The sequence below is a fragment of the Bombina bombina genome, chromosome 5 (assembly GCF_027579735.1).
Source record: "Bombina bombina isolate aBomBom1 chromosome 5, aBomBom1.pri, whole genome shotgun sequence".
Taxonomy (NCBI): Eukaryota; Metazoa; Chordata; class Amphibia; order Anura; family Bombinatoridae; genus Bombina; species Bombina bombina.
Window position 1 is genome coordinate 1105895492 of NC_069503.1, and position 20363 is coordinate 1105915854.

A 20363-nucleotide genomic window follows, 5' to 3' on the forward strand; every position below is an offset into this window, starting at 1 on the left:
GACAGCTACTGAAGCTTTAGCAACCAATGCACGACTGATTTACACAAGGTACGTGGCTACACAGATTCAAACCTACTTGTATTGCCCCTTTTTCTCACAGTTATGTTGTTCTATGGTTCTAACACTGTATAGCTCTTCTAAGTTACACTGATGTGGGTAGGTGCTATAATAGTAGCAGGAAATCACCACTAAACAAATCAACTAGCAATAAGAGGGGGGATTCCATATTTCACAAGAGGGGTCTAATACACCTCAAATAAGAAAGGAGTGCCCCTCACCTACCACTAGTTTCTAGTGGGGTACAAGATAGCCATTTTTAATGATCATCTGCACCCTAGGGAGTAAAGTAACCCCACATTTGAACAAGTAGAGGAGGTCACTTTTGTCTATAGTTCTTTGGTTCTAAAACTGTATAGCTATTCTGAGTTAAACTGAGGTGGATAGGTGGTATAGAAGTGTGTGTGACTGGAGCACGATATTCCCACTATCAGGACATAAAAGTGCAAAAAAAAAAAGTACATAGCTAAAGTCAGCTCAAAAACAGCAATGCATTGCTGGGACATAGTGGACACATCTAGTAAACCAATGACAAGAGGCATTAAATGTAAGGAAGATATATATATATATATATATATATATATATATACACACACACACCGGTATATACATATTAAATTAAAATATATTATACACTGAAAACGGAGCTGTAGCAGTAGGTTTTTAAAGTGTGCCCTCTGCCCCCTGTTAACTTTAGTCACCCCAGCAAAATTTTCCTTTCCAGTGTGCTTTATTACTTACTATGGGAGGCATCTAGCAACTTGCAGGGACAGGATCTTTATTTTTTTTTCTTTAAAAAAATAAAATAAAAATAAAGATCCTGTCCCTGCCAGTTACTAGATACTTCCCATAGTCTATGGATTTTTTTTTTCACATCTGCCTTGGTGAACATTTTATCATCGGAACCAAAGTCTCAGCTCTGTTCCTAAGTTACATTGAGAGTATTAACTCTAAATAAAATCAGCACATTTTCAGGATGCGTAACATAACCCAGGACCTTGGCGAATGTCACCCCCACAGAGTATAACACCGTCTGAGTTATAGCTGCACACTCGGCAGACAGACCTAACAGCTGTAGGGTAGGGACTGTCTGCCATCTGCCCCCCTATTCTCTGTCACACTGATACAAGGCCACCAACAAGTTTTTGGACTGCAGTTGATCTTTGCCATAACCCATTTATAGCAATCTCTCTGTTGTATGCTAATTGCAAGGGAAGGAGTTTCAATAGACTCTGCTGTAAACAATGTATTTTGCAGACAAAGTGACAGTAATTATTCCCCTGACTGTGCACAGGGAAGCCTCCAGATGTCACTACATTAGATCATGTTTTTTGTGCCATAACCTATGATCCTTTAAATGATGCCAAGAGGATGTTAGACTAAAATATTCTGTATCTTTGCCTATGGCCTTGAGAAGAAGTAATTTCATCAAGAAGAGACAGATTAGCATATAAATATATTTCAGGACCTGGTAAATTTAGGAGTCAACTATAAAGTTGATCAGCCAGCTACATATTTTAGGAGCCTGGCAAGGGAAGTTGTATCAATATATGCAGAATAATAAATCTAGCAATTAAAGGGACATAGTACTCATATGCTAAACCACTTGAAAGTGATGCAGCATAATTGTAAAAAGCTGACAAGAAAATATCACCTGAGAATCTCTATGTAAAAAAGGACGATATTTTACCTCAAAATTTCTTCAGCTCACCAGAGTAAGGGTTGTGTAAACAGTTCTACTTCAGCTGCAAGTTGGTGGGAAAAAAACAACAAACAAATACAAGCATACCTCGGATATATTGCGTGTTTGGTACGACCACCGCAATAAAGCAAATATAGCAATAAAGTGAGTCACTCTGTTTCTTTTGGTTTCCCAGTGAATATAAAAGTTATATTTACACTATACCATAGTCTATTAAGTAGGGCTGCAACTAACAATTATTTTCATAATTGATTAGTTGGTAGATTATTTTTTCGATTAATCGGATTAAAAAAAAAACAAAAAAACTCAACAATATACCATTTGTAAAAAAATATAATTTAATGAACAAACATACTCTGTTTGGTTTAACAGAGCATTAAAAAAAACTGCCTTACTGCAGAAATACAAATAGTTAAACTTTTATCTTACCAGTTCACTGTACAACTGTACACAACACAAACTTCTATTAAACACTTTCTGGGGAACAAGATCCCACTGACAATGAATGTGCACAGGTGGGCACTGGTTAGGAGTAGGTGTTTATTAATTTAATAATCATGACTGCAGGGTGGGAGGGATTTAATTCGATGAGATTCAAATTTAGACTTTTTTTTCTGTTGGTTGGTTCATACATAACCTCTGGAGGTCTCACTGTTTGATTTTACAACACTTCCTATGACTGCTTCTGTAACTGGTGTTAGGAAGGATAGCACAGGGGTGTGAGGATTGAGGAGATCGCGGGCACCGGGTGGCATGGAAGGGGATGGGCTAAGGGGAGGGTCCGACTCCGGATCAAGTAACTTGCTAGTTGCTAAGATAATAATAATAGTCTCTGGTGGTCTCACTGTTTGATTTTACAACACTTTCTGTGACTGCTTCTGTAACTGGTGTTAGGAAGGATAGCACACAGGGGTGTGAGGACTGAGGAGATCGCAGGCACTGGGTGGCATGGAAGGGGAGGGGCTAGGGTGAGGGGCCGGATCAAGTAACTTGCTGGGAGGCGGAGCCAAGAGGATTAAGACATAAGCTCTGGTCTCAGTGTTTTTGTATGCTTGCGCTTCTCTTGGCTAAGTTGACTTTGAGTTAGTTAGATTTAAAAAAAAAACACACAGTGAGACCAGAGCTTATGTCTTATCTAACCTAGGCTCCCAGCAAGTTACTTGATCCGGACCCTCACCTTAGCCCCTCCCCCTTCCATGTGACCCGGTGCCACGATCTCCTCACAGCTCACGCCACTGTGCTATCTTTCCTAACAGTTACAGAAGCTAGCAGTCACAGGAATGAGTGTTGTAAAATAAAACAGTAAGACCACCAGAGGTTATATATTATTATTTTAGCAAGTTTTACTTGATCCAGAGTCGGACCCTCACCTTAGCCCCTCCCCTTCCATGACCTGGTGCCGGCGATCTCCTCACACCCCTGTGCTATCCTTGAATCCTTCCTAGCAGTTAGAGAAGCAGTCACAGGAAGGAGTGTTCTGTACAAATAGTGAGACCAGCAGAGCTTATATCTAAATCCCCTTGGTTCCCAGCAAGTTATTAACTTGATCCGTACCCTCACCTTAGCCCCTCCCCCCCACACAACTGATGCCCGCGATCTCCTCACACCCCTGTGCAATCCTAATCCTTCCTTACAGAAGCAGTCACAGTGACAGCAGTGATATTTTCTTTTTAATATTATAGAGCAGCTGTTGTCTGTTAAGATTAGATCTCATAGGGTGTGAGGAGATCGCGGGCACCGTGTCGCATGGAAGGGGAGGGGCTAAGGTGAGGTTGCGGATCAAGTTACTTGCTGGGAGCCCAAGGCAGATAAGATATAAGCTCTGGTGGTCTCATGACTCTACAATTACTGTTACTCTGAAAAAAGCAACAACAAAAAAAGTCAAGTGCGAGAATAAAACAGGCAAAAAGAACACATTATTCATTCAAACAGCTGCCTGTAATAAACAGCTTTAAGTCAAGTAGCAGCCAGCCGATAATATCTCCCTCCTCCATTGCAATTGTCTGCGCTAGTACTAGTTATTACCCACCTTGCAGCAGATTAGGTCAGAAGTATATTGCACTGTCACACACTTTTCTCTTCCCACACATCTTCACATGTCTTCTCTTCAACGCTCAGAAATAGACACGCCTTCTCTAGTGTGGCTGCGGCAAGCAGCCCAACTAATCGATAGACCAACTAATCGATAATGGAAATCGTTGACAACTATTTGCATTATCGATTTTATTGATTAGTTGTTGCAGCCCTACTATTAAGTGTGCAATAGCATTATGGTTAAAAATAAATAAATTCTTAGCTGGCGTTGTCAAGTTAGGTGCCTGTAGTTAGTAGTAAAACGCCTATTTTACAAGCGCTGTGTGCTCCGCTTTTAATTTTGCTGCCGACCAGGATGGCTGCTGGTCACGCCCGCTGCCCCCTCCCCAAAAAAAATATATAATTTTATTATGCATATGTAGGAGCAGCATTAAAGAGACTGAAAATGTAATTATTATTATTTTTCCTGAAAAGGTTCAAAGTAAAGTACTTTAAGATTGATATTCTGTTTGTGCACACCTCCTCCCTAGGGTATAGATTGGAACACCTGCTGATAAGCAAAAGTCCAACAATTTTATTGGAGGTCATGGACATGCCACCACAAGCAAAGATTAGCTCTGTTCTGCCCTACCCATTAGTACAGAATTATGTAGGCTCAGTACTGTAAGAAAGTGTATGCTCTTATAAGTTATCTTTATCCTGGGGGGCATAAACCGTAGAGCAGATGTCTTTATACCTCGTTACAATTATTTGGTGCATGTGATGTGCTCATTTCTATAAACTTACACAATCACTAAAAGGTATTTGGTATTACACACTCCTTTTTAGTGATCATATACGTAATATTGTGTAAGAGATCCAGAGCAAAGTGAGAATTCTTCCTACAAATGATCAATCACTTTTTAATGGTATCTACTGATTTATATGTCGCCTACTGTGATAAAATAATGTGTGAATTTGGCACGTAACCTGTTCTAGCCCATGTGGATTGTTGCTAGTTGTTTTTTTTTACTGAACTGACTATGTGTGGCTTTTATTCATTCTTCAAATTGTCCGTCCTTGGTTCCCATGACATTGCTTCAGTCCCAAGGCCTGACCTCTTTCTCTGTTAATTTGTAAACCATTATACTCAGATACTGCCTAACTGTAATAAGCAATTGAGAATAAAACCCAGAAAATGCATATTGTGTTTAAAATAGTCTAGTACGGGCTGAAATACCATTGCATTAGAGCAGTATAAAGGTTAAATCGCCCCAGGCATGGATGAACTAAACAAGGTATTGGCATGGGAGTTTTGTATTTTGTTGAGAAGATTGGAATATACCCCCATATATTTGTATCCAAACTGGGTCAAGCCGATGCTTGTGATATAGAATAGTACAGCAAGCAAGGCAATACATAGTCCATATAATAAAGCATAGGTTCTGCTCTTCTCTGTGCTTTTCACAGACTGTAAAATGCTGGATTTCTATTGCAGTTGTATCTCTAATTTAAAATAAACTAAAAAAAAATGACTGAAAAACCATACATTGATTTTCTATTAATATTAATTAAGTATATAAAAAAATGTTTAGATATTTTAAACTTTCATGATAAATATAGGGTAAGTGATGGACAATTTCCTAACACATGGGAGCTGCAGAAGCATAAATAAATAATATAAAAACCTTGTTACAAATACTGCTGCCATTCTCTGAACCTACCTTGGTATGCTCTTCAAAAAAGGATACCAAGAAAGCAAAAGTAAATTTGCTAATACAAGTAGATTGGAAATGTGTTTAAAATTGATCCATCGGAATCCCTTCAAACTGGTAATCAGATCACAAAACTAACCCCTGGCCTGAACAAATTGATATTTTAGATAGGACCATCTCCCTGTAGGAAATTAAGAGTTATTAAAGACCTAAAACCTGGGAAAGGCCCAATGGGTTCAATGTTACATTTTTCAGAATATTTGCTTTAGTCCTTCTCCCTAATTTACTAACCAGAGTTCTCCCCAGGACCTATTTAATGGACATATCATCCGTCTGATTTTACTGACCACCTGGTTACAATTTAAGCCAATATAAAGCTAACATTAGCTAATATTTTTTATCAATGTGTGTAGTACAAATTATCATTAAATTAATGTATGTTAAATTATGCAATAAATTTGGGCTTTGGATAGCTTAAGAAACATTTATAAATATCATAGTATTGCAAAGTATTACACTGCCCACCCAAGCTACTTCATAATGCCCACCTGGCTGTCAGAATTTTCTGTGGAGAACACAATCATGTCCATCCTTTCCCAACAGCTACTAACAAAATTAAACTCTCATGATTGAGATAGAGCATTCAATTTTAAACATAATAATTACATTTACTTCTATTATCAGATTTGCTCCATTCTCTTTGTATTTGTTAAAATGCATACCTAGGTAGGCTTAGTAGCAGCAATGTACTACTGGAAGCTACATGATGATTGGTGGTTGCACACATACGCCTATCGTCATTGGCTCTCCAGGTTTGTTCAGCTAGGTCTCAATGTAAAAAACGTATTAAAGTATCTCTTTAAGCATTTCCCATACCGCCCATTCCCCTTAGTAAATGTAAAGCGCAGGAGAAGAAAATGCAGCTGCACAAACACCCTCAGCACATAATAAATACATTTAACGGAGGCAATTAAACTTTCTCCAAAACATGAAGCTGCCTATTTGTGTTGTGCTTGAGCAATATAAGTGCTTAAGTAACCCTTAGTATTGTATAGATCATTTTTTACAGATAAATGGATGCGCTATGTTCCAGTGGGTGAGCAGACCCTGGTATTTACATCAGAAATGATGGTGTTAAAACAAACCAACCCTGACAATAATAATGTTTATATAAAATACATATTGAATTGGATAAAGAGTAAAATTCCAGAGGGGACACAAATGCCCCCTTTGGATACCAATGACACCCGACTTCAGTACTTACAACACCAGTATTATACACATAAACAGACTGTACAAACACCTCTCTGCAGAGCAAATGTCCTTGAAATAATCATAAAAACTCAGGATTTTATATGACAACGGTGCTCTATAATTGTATGACGCCAGACCATGCTCTCACAATGCTCACACTGGGAAAACCCAGCGTAAAGACCATGCAGCCTAGCAGGGAAATTAACAAGCAATTTGTGTTGAGCAACAATTACACAGAGCCAATTTGTTTAGGAATTGTTGCAGGAATTTAAGTATAATTATGTGCAAAATTTGTAAGAGATTTTTCTTTCGCGATTCAGATAGAGCATGCAATTTTAAGCAACTTTCTAATTTACTCCTATTATCAATTTTTCTTCGTTCTCTTGCCATCTTTATTTGAAAAAGTGGATTTATCCACCAATCCGCACGAACAACCCAGGTTGTTCATCAAAAATGGGCCGGCATCTACACTTACATTCTTGCTTTTCAAATAAAAATACCAAGAGAATGAAGAACATTTGATAATAGGAGTAAATTAGAAAGTTGCTTAAAATTGTATGCTCTATCTGAATCACAAAAGAAAAAATTTGGGTTCAGTGTCCCTTTAAAGAACATGTGATAAGTGTATTTTCTTTAAAGGGACAGTATACACTCATTTTCATATAACTGCATGTAATAGACACTACTATAAAGAATAAGATGCACAGATACTGATATAAAAATCCAGTATAAAACTGTTTAAAAACTTACTTAAAAGCTGTCAGTTTATCTCTGTTGAAAAGGCAGCTGGAAAGCCCACTGCAAGTGGGAAATAAGACCCTCCCCCCCCCCTCCCCCTTCTTTTGCATATGAAAAGACCCTTTACACAAACAGGAGCAAGTTGGAGTAGGTAGCTGACGGTATTCTCATAAAACTTTGGGGCTTGGTTAGGAGTCTGAAAATCAGAGCAATATAATTTAAAAATAAGCAAAACTATACATTTATTTAAATAAAAAAACTTTATGGGCTATATAAATAGATCATCTACAAAACATTTATGCAAAGAGAAAATGAGTGTATAATGTCCCTTTAAGACAATTTTGAGAGTGTGTGGGGGGGGGGGGGGCAGGCTGAATTTTAATAAACTTCCAATTTGTTTAGTTATTTTCTAAATGTGTTTTCCCATTATCTGAGTACAAACGCACAGTAATTACACTGACAAGATAAGTATTTGGGGAGAAACAAACAACTTTATTATGCAATATGTGAGCAGCACTAAAATGACACGTGACATTTTGGCCTCTGCCATCAGTTCTTGTCTACCAGTTGCTGCCAACTCTACTCACATTCTGCCCCTTTCCAATATATCTAAAAATCTCTGCATTTGCCCTTGTTTCCCACTCTTCCACCCTCAATCACTGACACCAAACATTTGCTTCTAATAGGTAAAATCTATTTGATGCAGAAGATATTCCATTTAAAGGGACAATGTACCATACCTTTTTATCCCCTTAAATTTGTTCCCAGTGATCATTTTTACCTGCTGGAGTGTTTTAAATGGTTTACAAATAGCTAATTGACCTTTATTTTGACATTTGAAATAGCAATGCTTGCTCGTGGTATCCCTACCTTTATATAAACTTTCTATAATTAAATATAGGCTATAGAATATAGGCTATATCTCCTAACCCCCACTAGGAGTGTAATACAATGTTCCTTTTCAATTTGAGAAAATATAAAGAATCATGTGTCTGTACAGAAAGTGATAAAAAAGGAGATATAATTTCCCTGCAAGCTCAAGTCATTTTAATAGGTAGTGGTTTCAAAGAACAAAACCAATTATTTCATATACAAAAACAAATCTAAAGATGTAATTCATCAAACATTTTATTCTCTGCAGCTCGTATAACAAGTAACTGGAAACACATTAAGGGAGAAGCAATTTTACATTACGCTGTCCCTTTAAGTTGCAGCTATAGTACCATGACTTCCATCATCTAAGAACCTGAAACGGGTCTCATTGGTAGCTTTATTTTATTTTTATAGGTGATGGAGATTACCTTATTTTAATGCTGATGTTTCTGTTTATATAGTGTGTTTTACGGCAGCCAAATAAAATCCAGACAGGTTTAAGCCATCTCGTTTAACACGGGTGACTCTGCTCCCTGACAAAAAAAAAAGCTCATTAAAGTGAGCCTGTTCCTTTTCCAGCTGAAGGACCAAGGGAGATGTCCGTTTCACTGGGTGTAATACGCAGTGTGTGTGACAATGAAATATACTCCTTCCCTCGCTGCAACAGCCTGCATTGTATAGCTGTGTTTGTGAAGGTCACACATGCTGCAACTCACACCCAATATCTGTAAATCTTTTAAATCCTGTTGGTTCCTAATTGATGTTTCTAATTCTACTGCCCATACTCCTGATCTGTGTTTGTTGTTATTCTGAGATGGATAAAATATTCATATACACACACATGATATGACATTATGTTAACCCCTTCCTGCCGGGACTTATTTGACTACATCGGAACAAAGTTCCAATGTAAACAAATAAGTACACATTGAAATAATGCAAGTGTTCATGTGATCACATGATTTCAATGATGAGATCAGAACAGGGGGGAGTGCCTATGATTCTAGACTTACATGTCAATCTTAAACATCAAAACAAAGTTCTGCTTTAAAAAAAATGATGCAATGTTTTGAACGTTTAAAGATTTTTTTTTCCTCTCAGTAAAATGTTGACCCAGTGAGTATTATATATAGACTATATTAATAATGCCAGGCCTGTTTTCTAAACAGCTCCAGTTTACTGAAATACGCATCCCACTGATCATGATTATTGGAACTTCCTGAAAAGGACTGGTCTTACCAATCCAAGACCTTATGTTTTTGGGAATGGGATAGCCTCATCAGCGGTCCCATGAGAAAGCACTCAAATCCCCTCCTACATACACTAAACAAGGTTGATCTTTAATTATTTAGATAAATTATAAAAATCCCTATTAAATAATATTTTTCAAATACTTTGGATGTTTCAAGGACAAAGAGAGGAGGATGTGTAAACTAAGGAAAACAGACATTTAAACATCACAGACTGAAATATATACGTTTGAGATATGGTATAAAACACAAAAGCCTCCATCTGCAAGTCAGGGGAGATCTTTCTGCATGGCTACCTATTCAGCTCAGTGTGTGTGTGTATATATATATATATAAACACATACACACACATACACATACATAACACTGTAAAAAGGAACATGAAATGCCTGAAAAAATTCATGAAACAGTGGCAAGTGAACATGTAGAGCGAAAACAGATTTTGTATAGCGGAGTACATGATTAGACTTAGAGAACAATTCACTGAAAAAGAAAAATAATACTGGTGAAGGTAAAGTAGTTGTAAACTTATGTTGAACACAGAGAACATATACCCTAGATCAATGGTGAGCGTCTCATGAAAGTGCAGTGTTTCATGAGGTTGAGGAGACTCTTTTACAGTCACTACATCCCCCATAAAACACAGAGGGGTATAAGACTCCAGTTTGAAATAAGGGGAGTCCTCTCTTTCCAGTAAGGGGTCACATATATTTGTCATTAGCAGGCGATTGCCATAATGCCTAATGACTTCCCTATCCCATATACAGAGTATATAGAGAGAGCAAAACACACATACAATGCTCCTTACATGAAAGAGGATTACCCACGGAACGTTCTCGTGTCCCCTTTAGGTAGCGCCAGATTGCCAAAGAATTTGAAATAATCTATTAGGTGACTGTTAAGGTGCTCTGGGCTTTAAAAGTAATTCTAGCACTGAAATAAAGGAAGTGACCCTTCTTTTGAAAGAGAAAGTCTCCTCTTACAAATGAGGGATCACATACCCAGGTGGCTAAAAGTGGATGAACGTGGTAATAGTAATCACATGGCATAAGCATAGGCAAATGGAAGAACATCAGGGTTGTTGGGTATCCCCTATTCTGCCCCACATAACAGAAACCGGAGACATGTTACCTAAAAGCTGCAATTCTGCACTTTCAAATGAGTTTTTTGTTATCCATTGTACAAATACTTTATAGCACTGGTTGTATTTTATATAACACACACACATATATATATATATATATATATATATATATATATATATGTATATATATAAAATAGATCATAAGACCACTATGAAAAAGTAAGGTTTCACCATCCAAATAAGTTGTTTAACATTTTTATGTTAAAGGGATATTAATCTTTCATGATTCAAATAAAAAGCAATTATAACCACCTTTCTAATTTACTCCTATTATCGATGTTTCTTTGTTCTATTGGTATCTTTATTTGAAAAAGCAGGAATCAAAGCTTAGGAGCCGGCACATTTTTGGTTCAGCACCCTGGGTAGCGCTTACTGATTGGTGACTACATTAGAACACCAATCATTAAGTGCTACCCAATTGCTGAACCAAAAATAATATCAATGTCATCAGGTAAGGAAGTCTTTTAAAATTGTCCTTTTAAGGTAAATTGAGGACTGGAGTTGAGACAGCCTAATCTATGACAGATTTTATGATGTATTACCAAAATTCTGCAATGTGGCCCTGCTTTCATTTAACACTTTTATCATGAGATGGTTGTAACATATTGTACTGCTTTACTTTGTTCTCTACCAGTTTAGCATAGAAAGAATGTATGGAAGTTGCTAGAGGCAAGGTCAAGCATTGTATATTTATGCGCTGAGATGTCGTTTAAACATTCTGCAGATTGACAAGTCTGTAATTGGTAGAAACCTTAGTGCCCAGGGTAACAGTGTGACTGTATTAAAAAGGAAATGTGCTGCACAAACCAATTATGCTGACAGACAAGGCAACAACCATGGTAAAGCTGTTGGTTAAGGGGCAGCTGCAAGCCTGGTAGGTATCAACAAGAGGGTAACTGCTGGGTCAGACTCAGGGGACCATAGTCTATTTACACTTGCTGGTTAACTATACACAGCAGAGCAGAGAAGGAGCTAAACTGTTACTCTCATACACAGCGTTCATATTCTTGGGACAATGCTCTGATTTGCCCAAGCACAGAATGTTAGCTCACCTGTATGTTTTTAGAAAATACCATCAGTTGAATCAGGGACATTAAAAGCTAAATGATTACTAGATGTTCTGTAAGGAATTTTTGCTTAAGAATAGAATATAGATATGTTTCAATTCTATTTGTGTAAATATAGAAGGAACAAGTGTAGTGTTTTAGTTTCAATAAAGTTATGGGCACCACCATATTGTAACTTAGGTTTCCCTTATCTTTTCTTCTGAGGCCAGTTAATGACAGTGATAATTCAGCTGCTAGAGTAACAATCTCACAGTAAACAAACTAAATATAGTTCACAAAACCATATTAATATTTACAATAACAAGGTTTGCCTGTATCTGATCATTGAAAAAAACAGTGAACATTACAAGCATTATTTCTTAAAAAGTCACATACCTGCTGATAAAAGAAGTTTAGAGTGGGTTTGTCCTCTGTGAATTGGTTCACAAATCCTTTAGGTAGATATCGAATTCTAAGCTCATATCTGAAACAATAATGAAAATATTTATCAGACACACTGTTTTACATGATTATATGAAGATATTTCGTGTTTTGTGGTTTAGATCTAAACCCTTAAAATGCATTGCAAAAAAAACAAAATGAGACCTAATCCGTACAAAATGCACAGGGGATAAAAATCCTTTTACTCCACATAATTTACATTATTGGTAAAAGAAAATTGAATATTTATTTATTAAATATATATGAGTCACATTGTCTTTCTAAATGGTCATGCAAGACAAATGCATTTCAAATATATATATATATAAAACATCTTTGAAATTCATTTGTCTTGCATGACCATTTAGAAAGACAATGTGACTCATATTTAATAAATAAATATTCAATTTCTTTTATCTATCTATATTTATACATACAAACACGGAAGGGGATTGCATCCCATAACATGCTCAGCCCTGGGTGCTCAATAGCCCTCTCAGGAAGCTGTGCTGTCTCCAGAGTCCCAGGCAGTTAACCCCAGACAAGTCTGGGTGCAAGGCCCATACGGAAAATTACCAAATAAATTAATACAACACACAGAGAAAGTCCAGCACTCGCTTACAAGCTCTCAGCTAAGATTAAAAGCAAAACTGGAAGAGTTAGTTACCGCATCTGGCCAAACGGGACAAGCCCAGGTACCACGTCAAGGTCTCTTCCAAAACCTGGGTCCCTAATACAGCTATACAAATGCAAGCTTTCAATCAAACAAACTGTTGGAGAGTGTAGTCCCCTTTTGTGTTTTGTATATGTCTATAGTGATGTGGTAACTAACCCTTCCATTTGTGCTTTTAATCTTAGCTGAGAGCTTGTAAGTGAGTGCTGGACTTTCTCTGTGTGTTTATATATATATATATATATATATACACAAATATATATATATATATATATATATATATACACACACACACACACACACACACACACACACACACATACATTATGTTGTCCTTATTGCCATGCACTGACTTCTCTGGTTGCCATAATTGCATAGAACAATCATTGCAAAAGTAGGAGCATTCACAGGTCATAAAAACACTTTTCCTTTATTCAAAACTCCATAAAATATTCAGTGTTTTCAAGACCTGTGAACGCTCCTACTTTTGCAATGATTGTTGTGTATATATAACGTTAATGCTTTTCTGTATGCCAATAAAGCACTTTTTGCACAAAACTATGAGTGTATGCCATGTATAGGACTATATATAAATATATATATATATATATATATATATATATGTGTGTGTGTGTATTTTTTTTATTTTAAAGGTACAGTTGTCAATCCTATTTGAATATAAAATGTATAGCATCAGTTCAAATAAGTGCCAGCACTTCTCTTTTTGCACTTTTATGAACCCTAAATGTGTAGAATTAATTTGTTTGAATTTTTCTGCATGTGTATATGTAACTATCACATTTCTTCTGTTAAGTGTGATCAGTCCACGGGTCATCATTACTTCTGGGATATTACTCCTCCCCAACAGGAAGTGCAAGAGGATTCACCCAGCAGAGCTGCATATAGCTCCTCCCCTCTACGTCACTCCCAGTCATTCTCTTGCACCCAACGACTAGATAGGATGTGTGAGAGGACTATGGTGATTATACTTAGTTTTATATCTTCAATCAAAAGTTTGTTATTTTAAAATAGCACCGGAGTGTGTTATTACCTCTCTGGCAGAGTTTGAAGAAGAATCTACCAGAGTTTTGCTATGATTTTAGCCGGAGTAGTTAAGATCATATTGCTGTTCTCGGCCATCTGAGGAGTGAGGTAAACTTCAGATCAGGGGACAGCGGGCAGATGAATCTGCATAGAGGTATGTAGCAGTTTTTATTTTCTGACAATGGAATTGATGAGAAAATCCTGCCATACCGATATAATGTCATGTATGTATACTTTACACTTCAGTATTCTGGGGAATGGTACTTCACTAGAATTACACTGTAAGAAATACATAAAGCTGTTTAATAACTAGAGATTATGTTTAACGTTTTTGCTGGAATGTAAAATCGTTTTCATTTGCTGAGGTACTGTGTGAATAAATGTTTGGGCACTATTTTTCCACTTGGCAGTTGCTTAATCTGTTTTTCTGACAGTTTCTGTTCTCCCTCACTGCTGTGTGTGAGGGGGAGGGGCCGTTTTTTGGCGCTTTTTCTATGCATCAAATATTTCAGTCAGCAACTCATTGTATTCCCTGCATGATCCGGTTCATCTCTACAGAGCTCAGGGGTCTTCAAAACTTATTTTGAGGGAGGTAATTTCTCTCAGCAGAGCTGTGAGAATTATAGTTTGACTGAGATAAAAAACGTTTATTCTGTAATTTGTTTCCTGCTTTCAGAATTTGTTATCTTTGCTAATGGGATTAAACCTTTGCTAAAGTTGTGTTGTTTACAAGGATTGAGGCTATAACTGTTTCAATTTATTAATTTTCAACTGTCATAGATCTTCTGTGCTTCTTAAAGGCACAGTACATTTTAATATTATTCTAATTGAATGTATTTCCAAGTTGCAAGTTTATTTGCTAGTGTGTTAAACATGTCTGATTCAGAGGATGATACCTGTGTCATTTGTTGCAATGCCAAAGTGGAGCCCAATAGAAATTTATGTACTAACTGTATTGATGCTACTTTAAATAAAAGTCAATCTGTACAAATTGAACAAATTTCACCAAACAACGAGGGGAGAGTTATGCCGACTAACTCGCCTCACGTGTCAGTACCTACATCTCCCGCTCAGAGGGAGGTGCGTGATATTGTAGCGCCGAGTACATCTGGGCGGCCATTACAAATCACATTACAGGATATGGCTACTGTTATGACTGAGGTTTTGGCTAAATTACCAGAACTAAGAGGTAAGCGTGATCACTCTGGGGTGAGAACAGAGTGCGCTGATAATATTAGGGCCATGTCAGACACTGCGTCACAGGTGGCAGAACATGAGGATGGAGAACTTCATTCTGTGGGTGACGGTTCTGATCCAAACAGACTGGATTCAGATATTTCAAATTTTAAATTTAAACTGGAAAACCTCCGTGTATTACTAGGGGAGGTGTTAGCGGCTCTGAATGATTGTAACACAGTTGCAATACCAGAGAAAATGTGTAGGTTGGATAAATATTTTGCGGTACCGACGAGTACTGAGGTTTTTCCTATACCTAAGAGACTTACTGAAATTGTTACTAAGGAGTGGGATAGACCCGGTGTGCCGTTCTCACCCCCTCCGATATTTAGAAAAATGTTTCCAATAGACGCCACCACAAGGGACTTATGGCAAACGGTCCCTAAGGTGGAGGGAGCAGTTTCTACCTTAGCTAAGCGTACCACTATCCCGGTGGAGGATAGCTGTGCTTTTTCAGATCCAATGGATAAAAAGTTAGAGGGTTACCTTAAGAAAATGTTTGTTCAACAAGGTTTTATATTGCAACCCCTTGCATGCATTGCGCCGATCACGGCTGCAGCGGCATTCTGGATTGAGTCTCTGGAAGAGAACATTGGTTCAGCTACTCTGGACGACATTACGGACAGGCTTAGAGTCCTTAAACTAGCTAATTCATTCATTTCGGAGGCCGTAGTACATCTTACTAAACTTACGGCGAAGAATTCAGGATTCGCCATTCAGGCACGCAGGGCGCTGTGGCTAAAATCCTGGTCAGCTGATGTTACTTCTAAGTCTAAATTGCTTAATATACCTTTCAAAGGGCAGACCTTATTCGGGCCCGGGTTGAAAGAGATTATCGCTGACATTACAGGAGGTAAAGGCCATGCCCTGCCTCAGGACAAAGCCAAAGCCAAGACTAGACAGTCTAATTTTCGTTCCTTTCGTAATTTCAAAGCAGGAGCAGCATCAACTTCCTCTGCACCAAAACAGGAAGGAGCTGTTGCTCGCTACAGACAAGGCTGGAAACCTAACCAGTCCTGGAACAAGGGCAAGCAGACTAGGAAACCTGCTGCTGCCCCTAAAACAGCATGAATTGAGGGCCCCCGATCCGGGATCGGATCTAGTGGGGGGCAGACTTTCTCTCTTCGCCCAGGCTTGGGCAAGAGATGTTCAGGATCCCTGGGCGCTAGAGATAATATCTCAGGGATACCTTCTGGACTTCAAATACTCTCCTCCAAGAGAGAGATTTCATCTGTCAAGATTGTCAACAATCCAGACAAAGAAAGAGGCGTTTCTACGCTGCGTACAAGAGCTCTTGTTAATGGGAGTAATCCATCCAGTTCCACGATCGGAACAGGGACAGGGGTTTTACTCAAATCTGTTTGTGGTTCCCAAAAAAGAGGGAACTTTCAGACCAATCCTGGACTTAAAGATCCTAAACAAATTCCTAAGAGTTCCATCGTTCAAGATGGAGACTATTCGGACAATTTTACCTATGATCCAAGAGGGTCAATACATGACCACTGTAGATTTAAAAGATGCTTACCTTCACATACCGATTCACAAAGATCATTATCGGTACCTAAGGTTTGCCTTCCTAGACAGGCATTACCAGTTTGTGGCTCTTCCATTCGGATTGGCTACAGCTCCAAGAATCTTCACAAAGGTTCTGGGTGCTCTTCTGGCGGTACTAAGACCGCGGGGAATCTCGGTAGCTCCATACCCAGACGACATTCTGATACAAGCTTCAAGCTTTCAAACTGCCAAGTCTCATACAGAGTTAGTGCTGGCATTTCTAAGGTCACATGGATGGAAGGTGAACGAAAAGAAAAGTTCACTCGTTCCACTCACAAGAGTTCCCTTCCTGGGGACTCTTATAGATTCTGTAGAAATGAAGATTTACCTGACAGAGGACAGGCTAACAAGACTTCAAAGTGCTTGCCGCACCCTTCATTCCATTCAACACCCGTCAGTGGCTCAATGCATGGAGGTAATCGGCTTAATGGTAGCGGCAATGGACATAGTACCCTTTGCACGCTTACACCTCAGACCACTGCAACTGTGCATGCTAAGTCAGTGGAATGGGGATTACTCAGACTTATCCCCTTCTCTGAATCTGGATCAAGAGACCAAAAATTCTCTTCTATGGTGGCTTTCTCGGCCACATCTGTCCAGGGGGATGCCATTCAGCAGACCAGACTGGACAATTGTAACAACAGACGCCAGCCTTCTAGGTTGGGGTGCCGTCTGGAATTCTCTGAAGGCTCAGGGACAATGGAGTCAGGAGGAGAGTCTCCTGCCAATAAACATTCTGGAATTGAGAGCAGTTCTCAATGCCCTCCTGGCTTGGCCCCAGTTGACAACTCGGGGGTTCATCAGGTTTCAGTCGGACAACATCACGACTGTAGCTTACATCAACCATCAGGGAGGGACAAGAAGCTCCCTAGCTATGATGGAAGTATCAAAGATAATTTGCTGGGCAGAGTCTCACTCTTGCCACCTGTCAGCAATCCACATCCCGGGAGTGGAGAACTGGGAGGCGGATTTCTTAAGTCGTCAGACTTTTCATCCGGGGGAGTGGGAACTTCATCCGGAGGTCTTTGCCCAAATACTTCGACGTTGGGGCAAACCAGAGATAGATCTCATGGCGTCTCGACAGAACGCCAAGCTTCCTCGTTACGGGTCCAGATCCAGGGATCCAGGAGCAGTCCTGATAGATGCTCTGACAGCACCTTGGGACTTCAGGATGGCTTACGTGTTTCCACCCTTCCCTTTGCTTCCTCGATTGATTGCCAGAATCAAACAAGAGAGAGCATCAGTGATTCTAATAGCACCTGCGTGGCCACGCAGGACTTGGTATGCAGACCTGGTGGACATGTCATCCTGTCCACCTTGGTCTCTACCTCTGAAACAGGACCTTCTGATACAGGGTCCCTTCAAACATCAAAATCTAACTTCTCTGAAGCTGACTGCTTGGAAATTGAACGCTTGATTTTATCAAGACGTGGATTTTCTGAGTCAGTTATTGATACCTTAATACAGGCTAGGAAACCTGTTACCAGAAAGATTTACCATAAGATATGGCGTAAATACCTATATTGGTGTGAATCCAAAGGTTACTCTTGGAGTAAGGTTAGGATTCCTAGGATATTGTCTTTTCTACAAGAAGGTTTAGAAAAGGGTTTATCTGCTAGTTCATTAAAGGGACAGATCTCAGCTCTGTCCATTCTGTTACACAAACGTCTGTCAGAAGTTCCTGACGTCCAGGCTTTTTGTCAGGCTTTGGCCAGAATTAAGCCTGTGTTTAAAACTGTTGCTCCACCATGGAGTTTAAACCTTGTTCTTAATGTTTTACAGGGCGTTCCGTTTGAACCCCTTCATTCCATTGATATAAAGTTGTTATCTTGGAAAGTTCTATTTTTAATGGCTATTTCCTCGGCTCGAAGAGTCTCTGAATTATCAGCCTTACATTGTGATTCTCCTTATTTGATTTTTCATTCGGATAAGGTAGTCCTGCGTACTAAACCTGGGTTCTTACCTAAGGTAGTTACTAACAGGAATATCAATCAAGAGATTGTTGTTCCTTCTTTATGCCCAAATCCTTCTTCAAAGAAGGAACGTCTACTGCACAACCTGGATGTAGTCCGTGCTCTAAAATTTTACTTACAGGCAACTAAGGAATTTCGACAAACGTCTTCTCTGTTTGTCATTTACTCTGGGCAGAGGAGAGGTCAAAAAGCTTCCGCTACCTCTCTTTCTTTTTGGCTTCGTAGCATAATTCGTTTAGCTTATGAGACTGCTGGACAGCAGCCTCCTGAAAGAATTACAGCTCATTCTACTAGAGCTGTGGCTTCCACTTGGGCCTTCAAGAATGAGGCCTCTGTTGAACAGATTTGCAAGGCTGCAACTTGGTCTTCGCTTCATACTTTTTCCAAATTTTACAAATTTGACACTTTTGCTTCATCGGAGGCTATTTTTGGGAGAAAGGTTCTTCAGGCAGTGGTTCCTTCTGTATAAAGAGCCTGCCTATCCCTCCCGTCATCCGTGTACTTTTGCTTTGGTATTGGTATCCCAGAAGTAATGATGACCCGTGGACTGATCACACTTAACAGAAGAAAACATAATTTATGCTTACCTGATAAATTCCTTTCTTCTGTAGTGTGATCAGTCCACGGCCCGCCCTGTTTTTAAGGCAGGTAAATATTTTTTAATTTATACTCCAGTCACCACTTCACCCTTGGCTTTTCCTTTCTCGTTGGTCCTTGGTCGAATGACTGGGAGTGACGTAGAGGGGAGGAGCTATATGCAGCTCTGCTGGGTGAATCCTCTTGCACTTCCTGTTGGGGAGGAGTAATATCCCAGAAGTAATGATGACCCGTGGACTGATCACACTACAGAAGAAAGGAATTTATCAGGTAAGCATAAATTATGTTTTTTACTTAAAGGGACATGAAACGTGTCTCAAGTTTCAGTTAGAGCATGCAATTATAAACAATTTTTAATGTACTTCTAATATCACATTTTCTTCATTCTCTAATGTATTCTTATTATCAACTTTTCTTCGTTCTCTTGCTATGTTTATTGGAAAAGCAGAAATCTAAGCTTAGGAGCTGGCCCATTTTTAGTTCAGCACCCTAGGTAGGTGCTACATCTAGCCACCAATCAGCAAGTGCTACACAGGTGATAAACAAAAAATGGGCCGGCTCCTAAGCTTTGCATTCTTTGCTTTTCTAATAAAGATACCAAGAGAAAAAAGAAACACTTATAATAGGAGTAAATAAGAAAGTTGCTTAAAATTGCTGCTCTATCTGAATAATATATTCAAATGACTTCTCATCAATAGATGCTACCTGACGCAGTTCCTCCTTCCCCGTATAACTGCACAAATATCTCAGGCATACCATCAGCATTCCTGGATCATGAAAGATTTATATAGTGTTCCTGAGCCTACCTACCTACTTTTCAACAAAAACCCCCAAAAGAAAGTAGTAAATTTGATAATAAAAGTAAATAGAAACATTCTTTAAATTGTACAGGAAAGAAAAAAACAGAATTTATGCTTACCTGATAAATTACTTTCTCCAACGGTGTGTCCGGTCCACGGCGTCATCCATTACTTGTGGGGTATTCTCCTCCCCTACAGGGAAAGGCAAGGAGAGCACACAGCAAGAGCTGTCCATATAGCTCCCCCTCTGGCT

General features: G+C 38.8%; 1 protein-coding gene across 9 annotated transcripts in view; it reads right to left on the reverse strand.

Annotated features, from left to right (window-relative positions):
- The window catches only part of PTK2 (protein tyrosine kinase 2), a 773150-nt gene that overhangs the window by 384220 nt on the left and 368567 nt on the right, over window positions 1–20363 (reverse strand). For all 9 annotated transcript variants that reach the window (XM_053715391.1, XM_053715387.1, XM_053715388.1 and 6 more), the window contains one exon: window positions 12189–12276. In XM_053715391.1, coding sequence (XP_053571366.1) covers window positions 12189–12276 — 88 coding nt within the window. The remainder of the gene's footprint in view (window positions 1–12188; window positions 12277–20363) is intronic.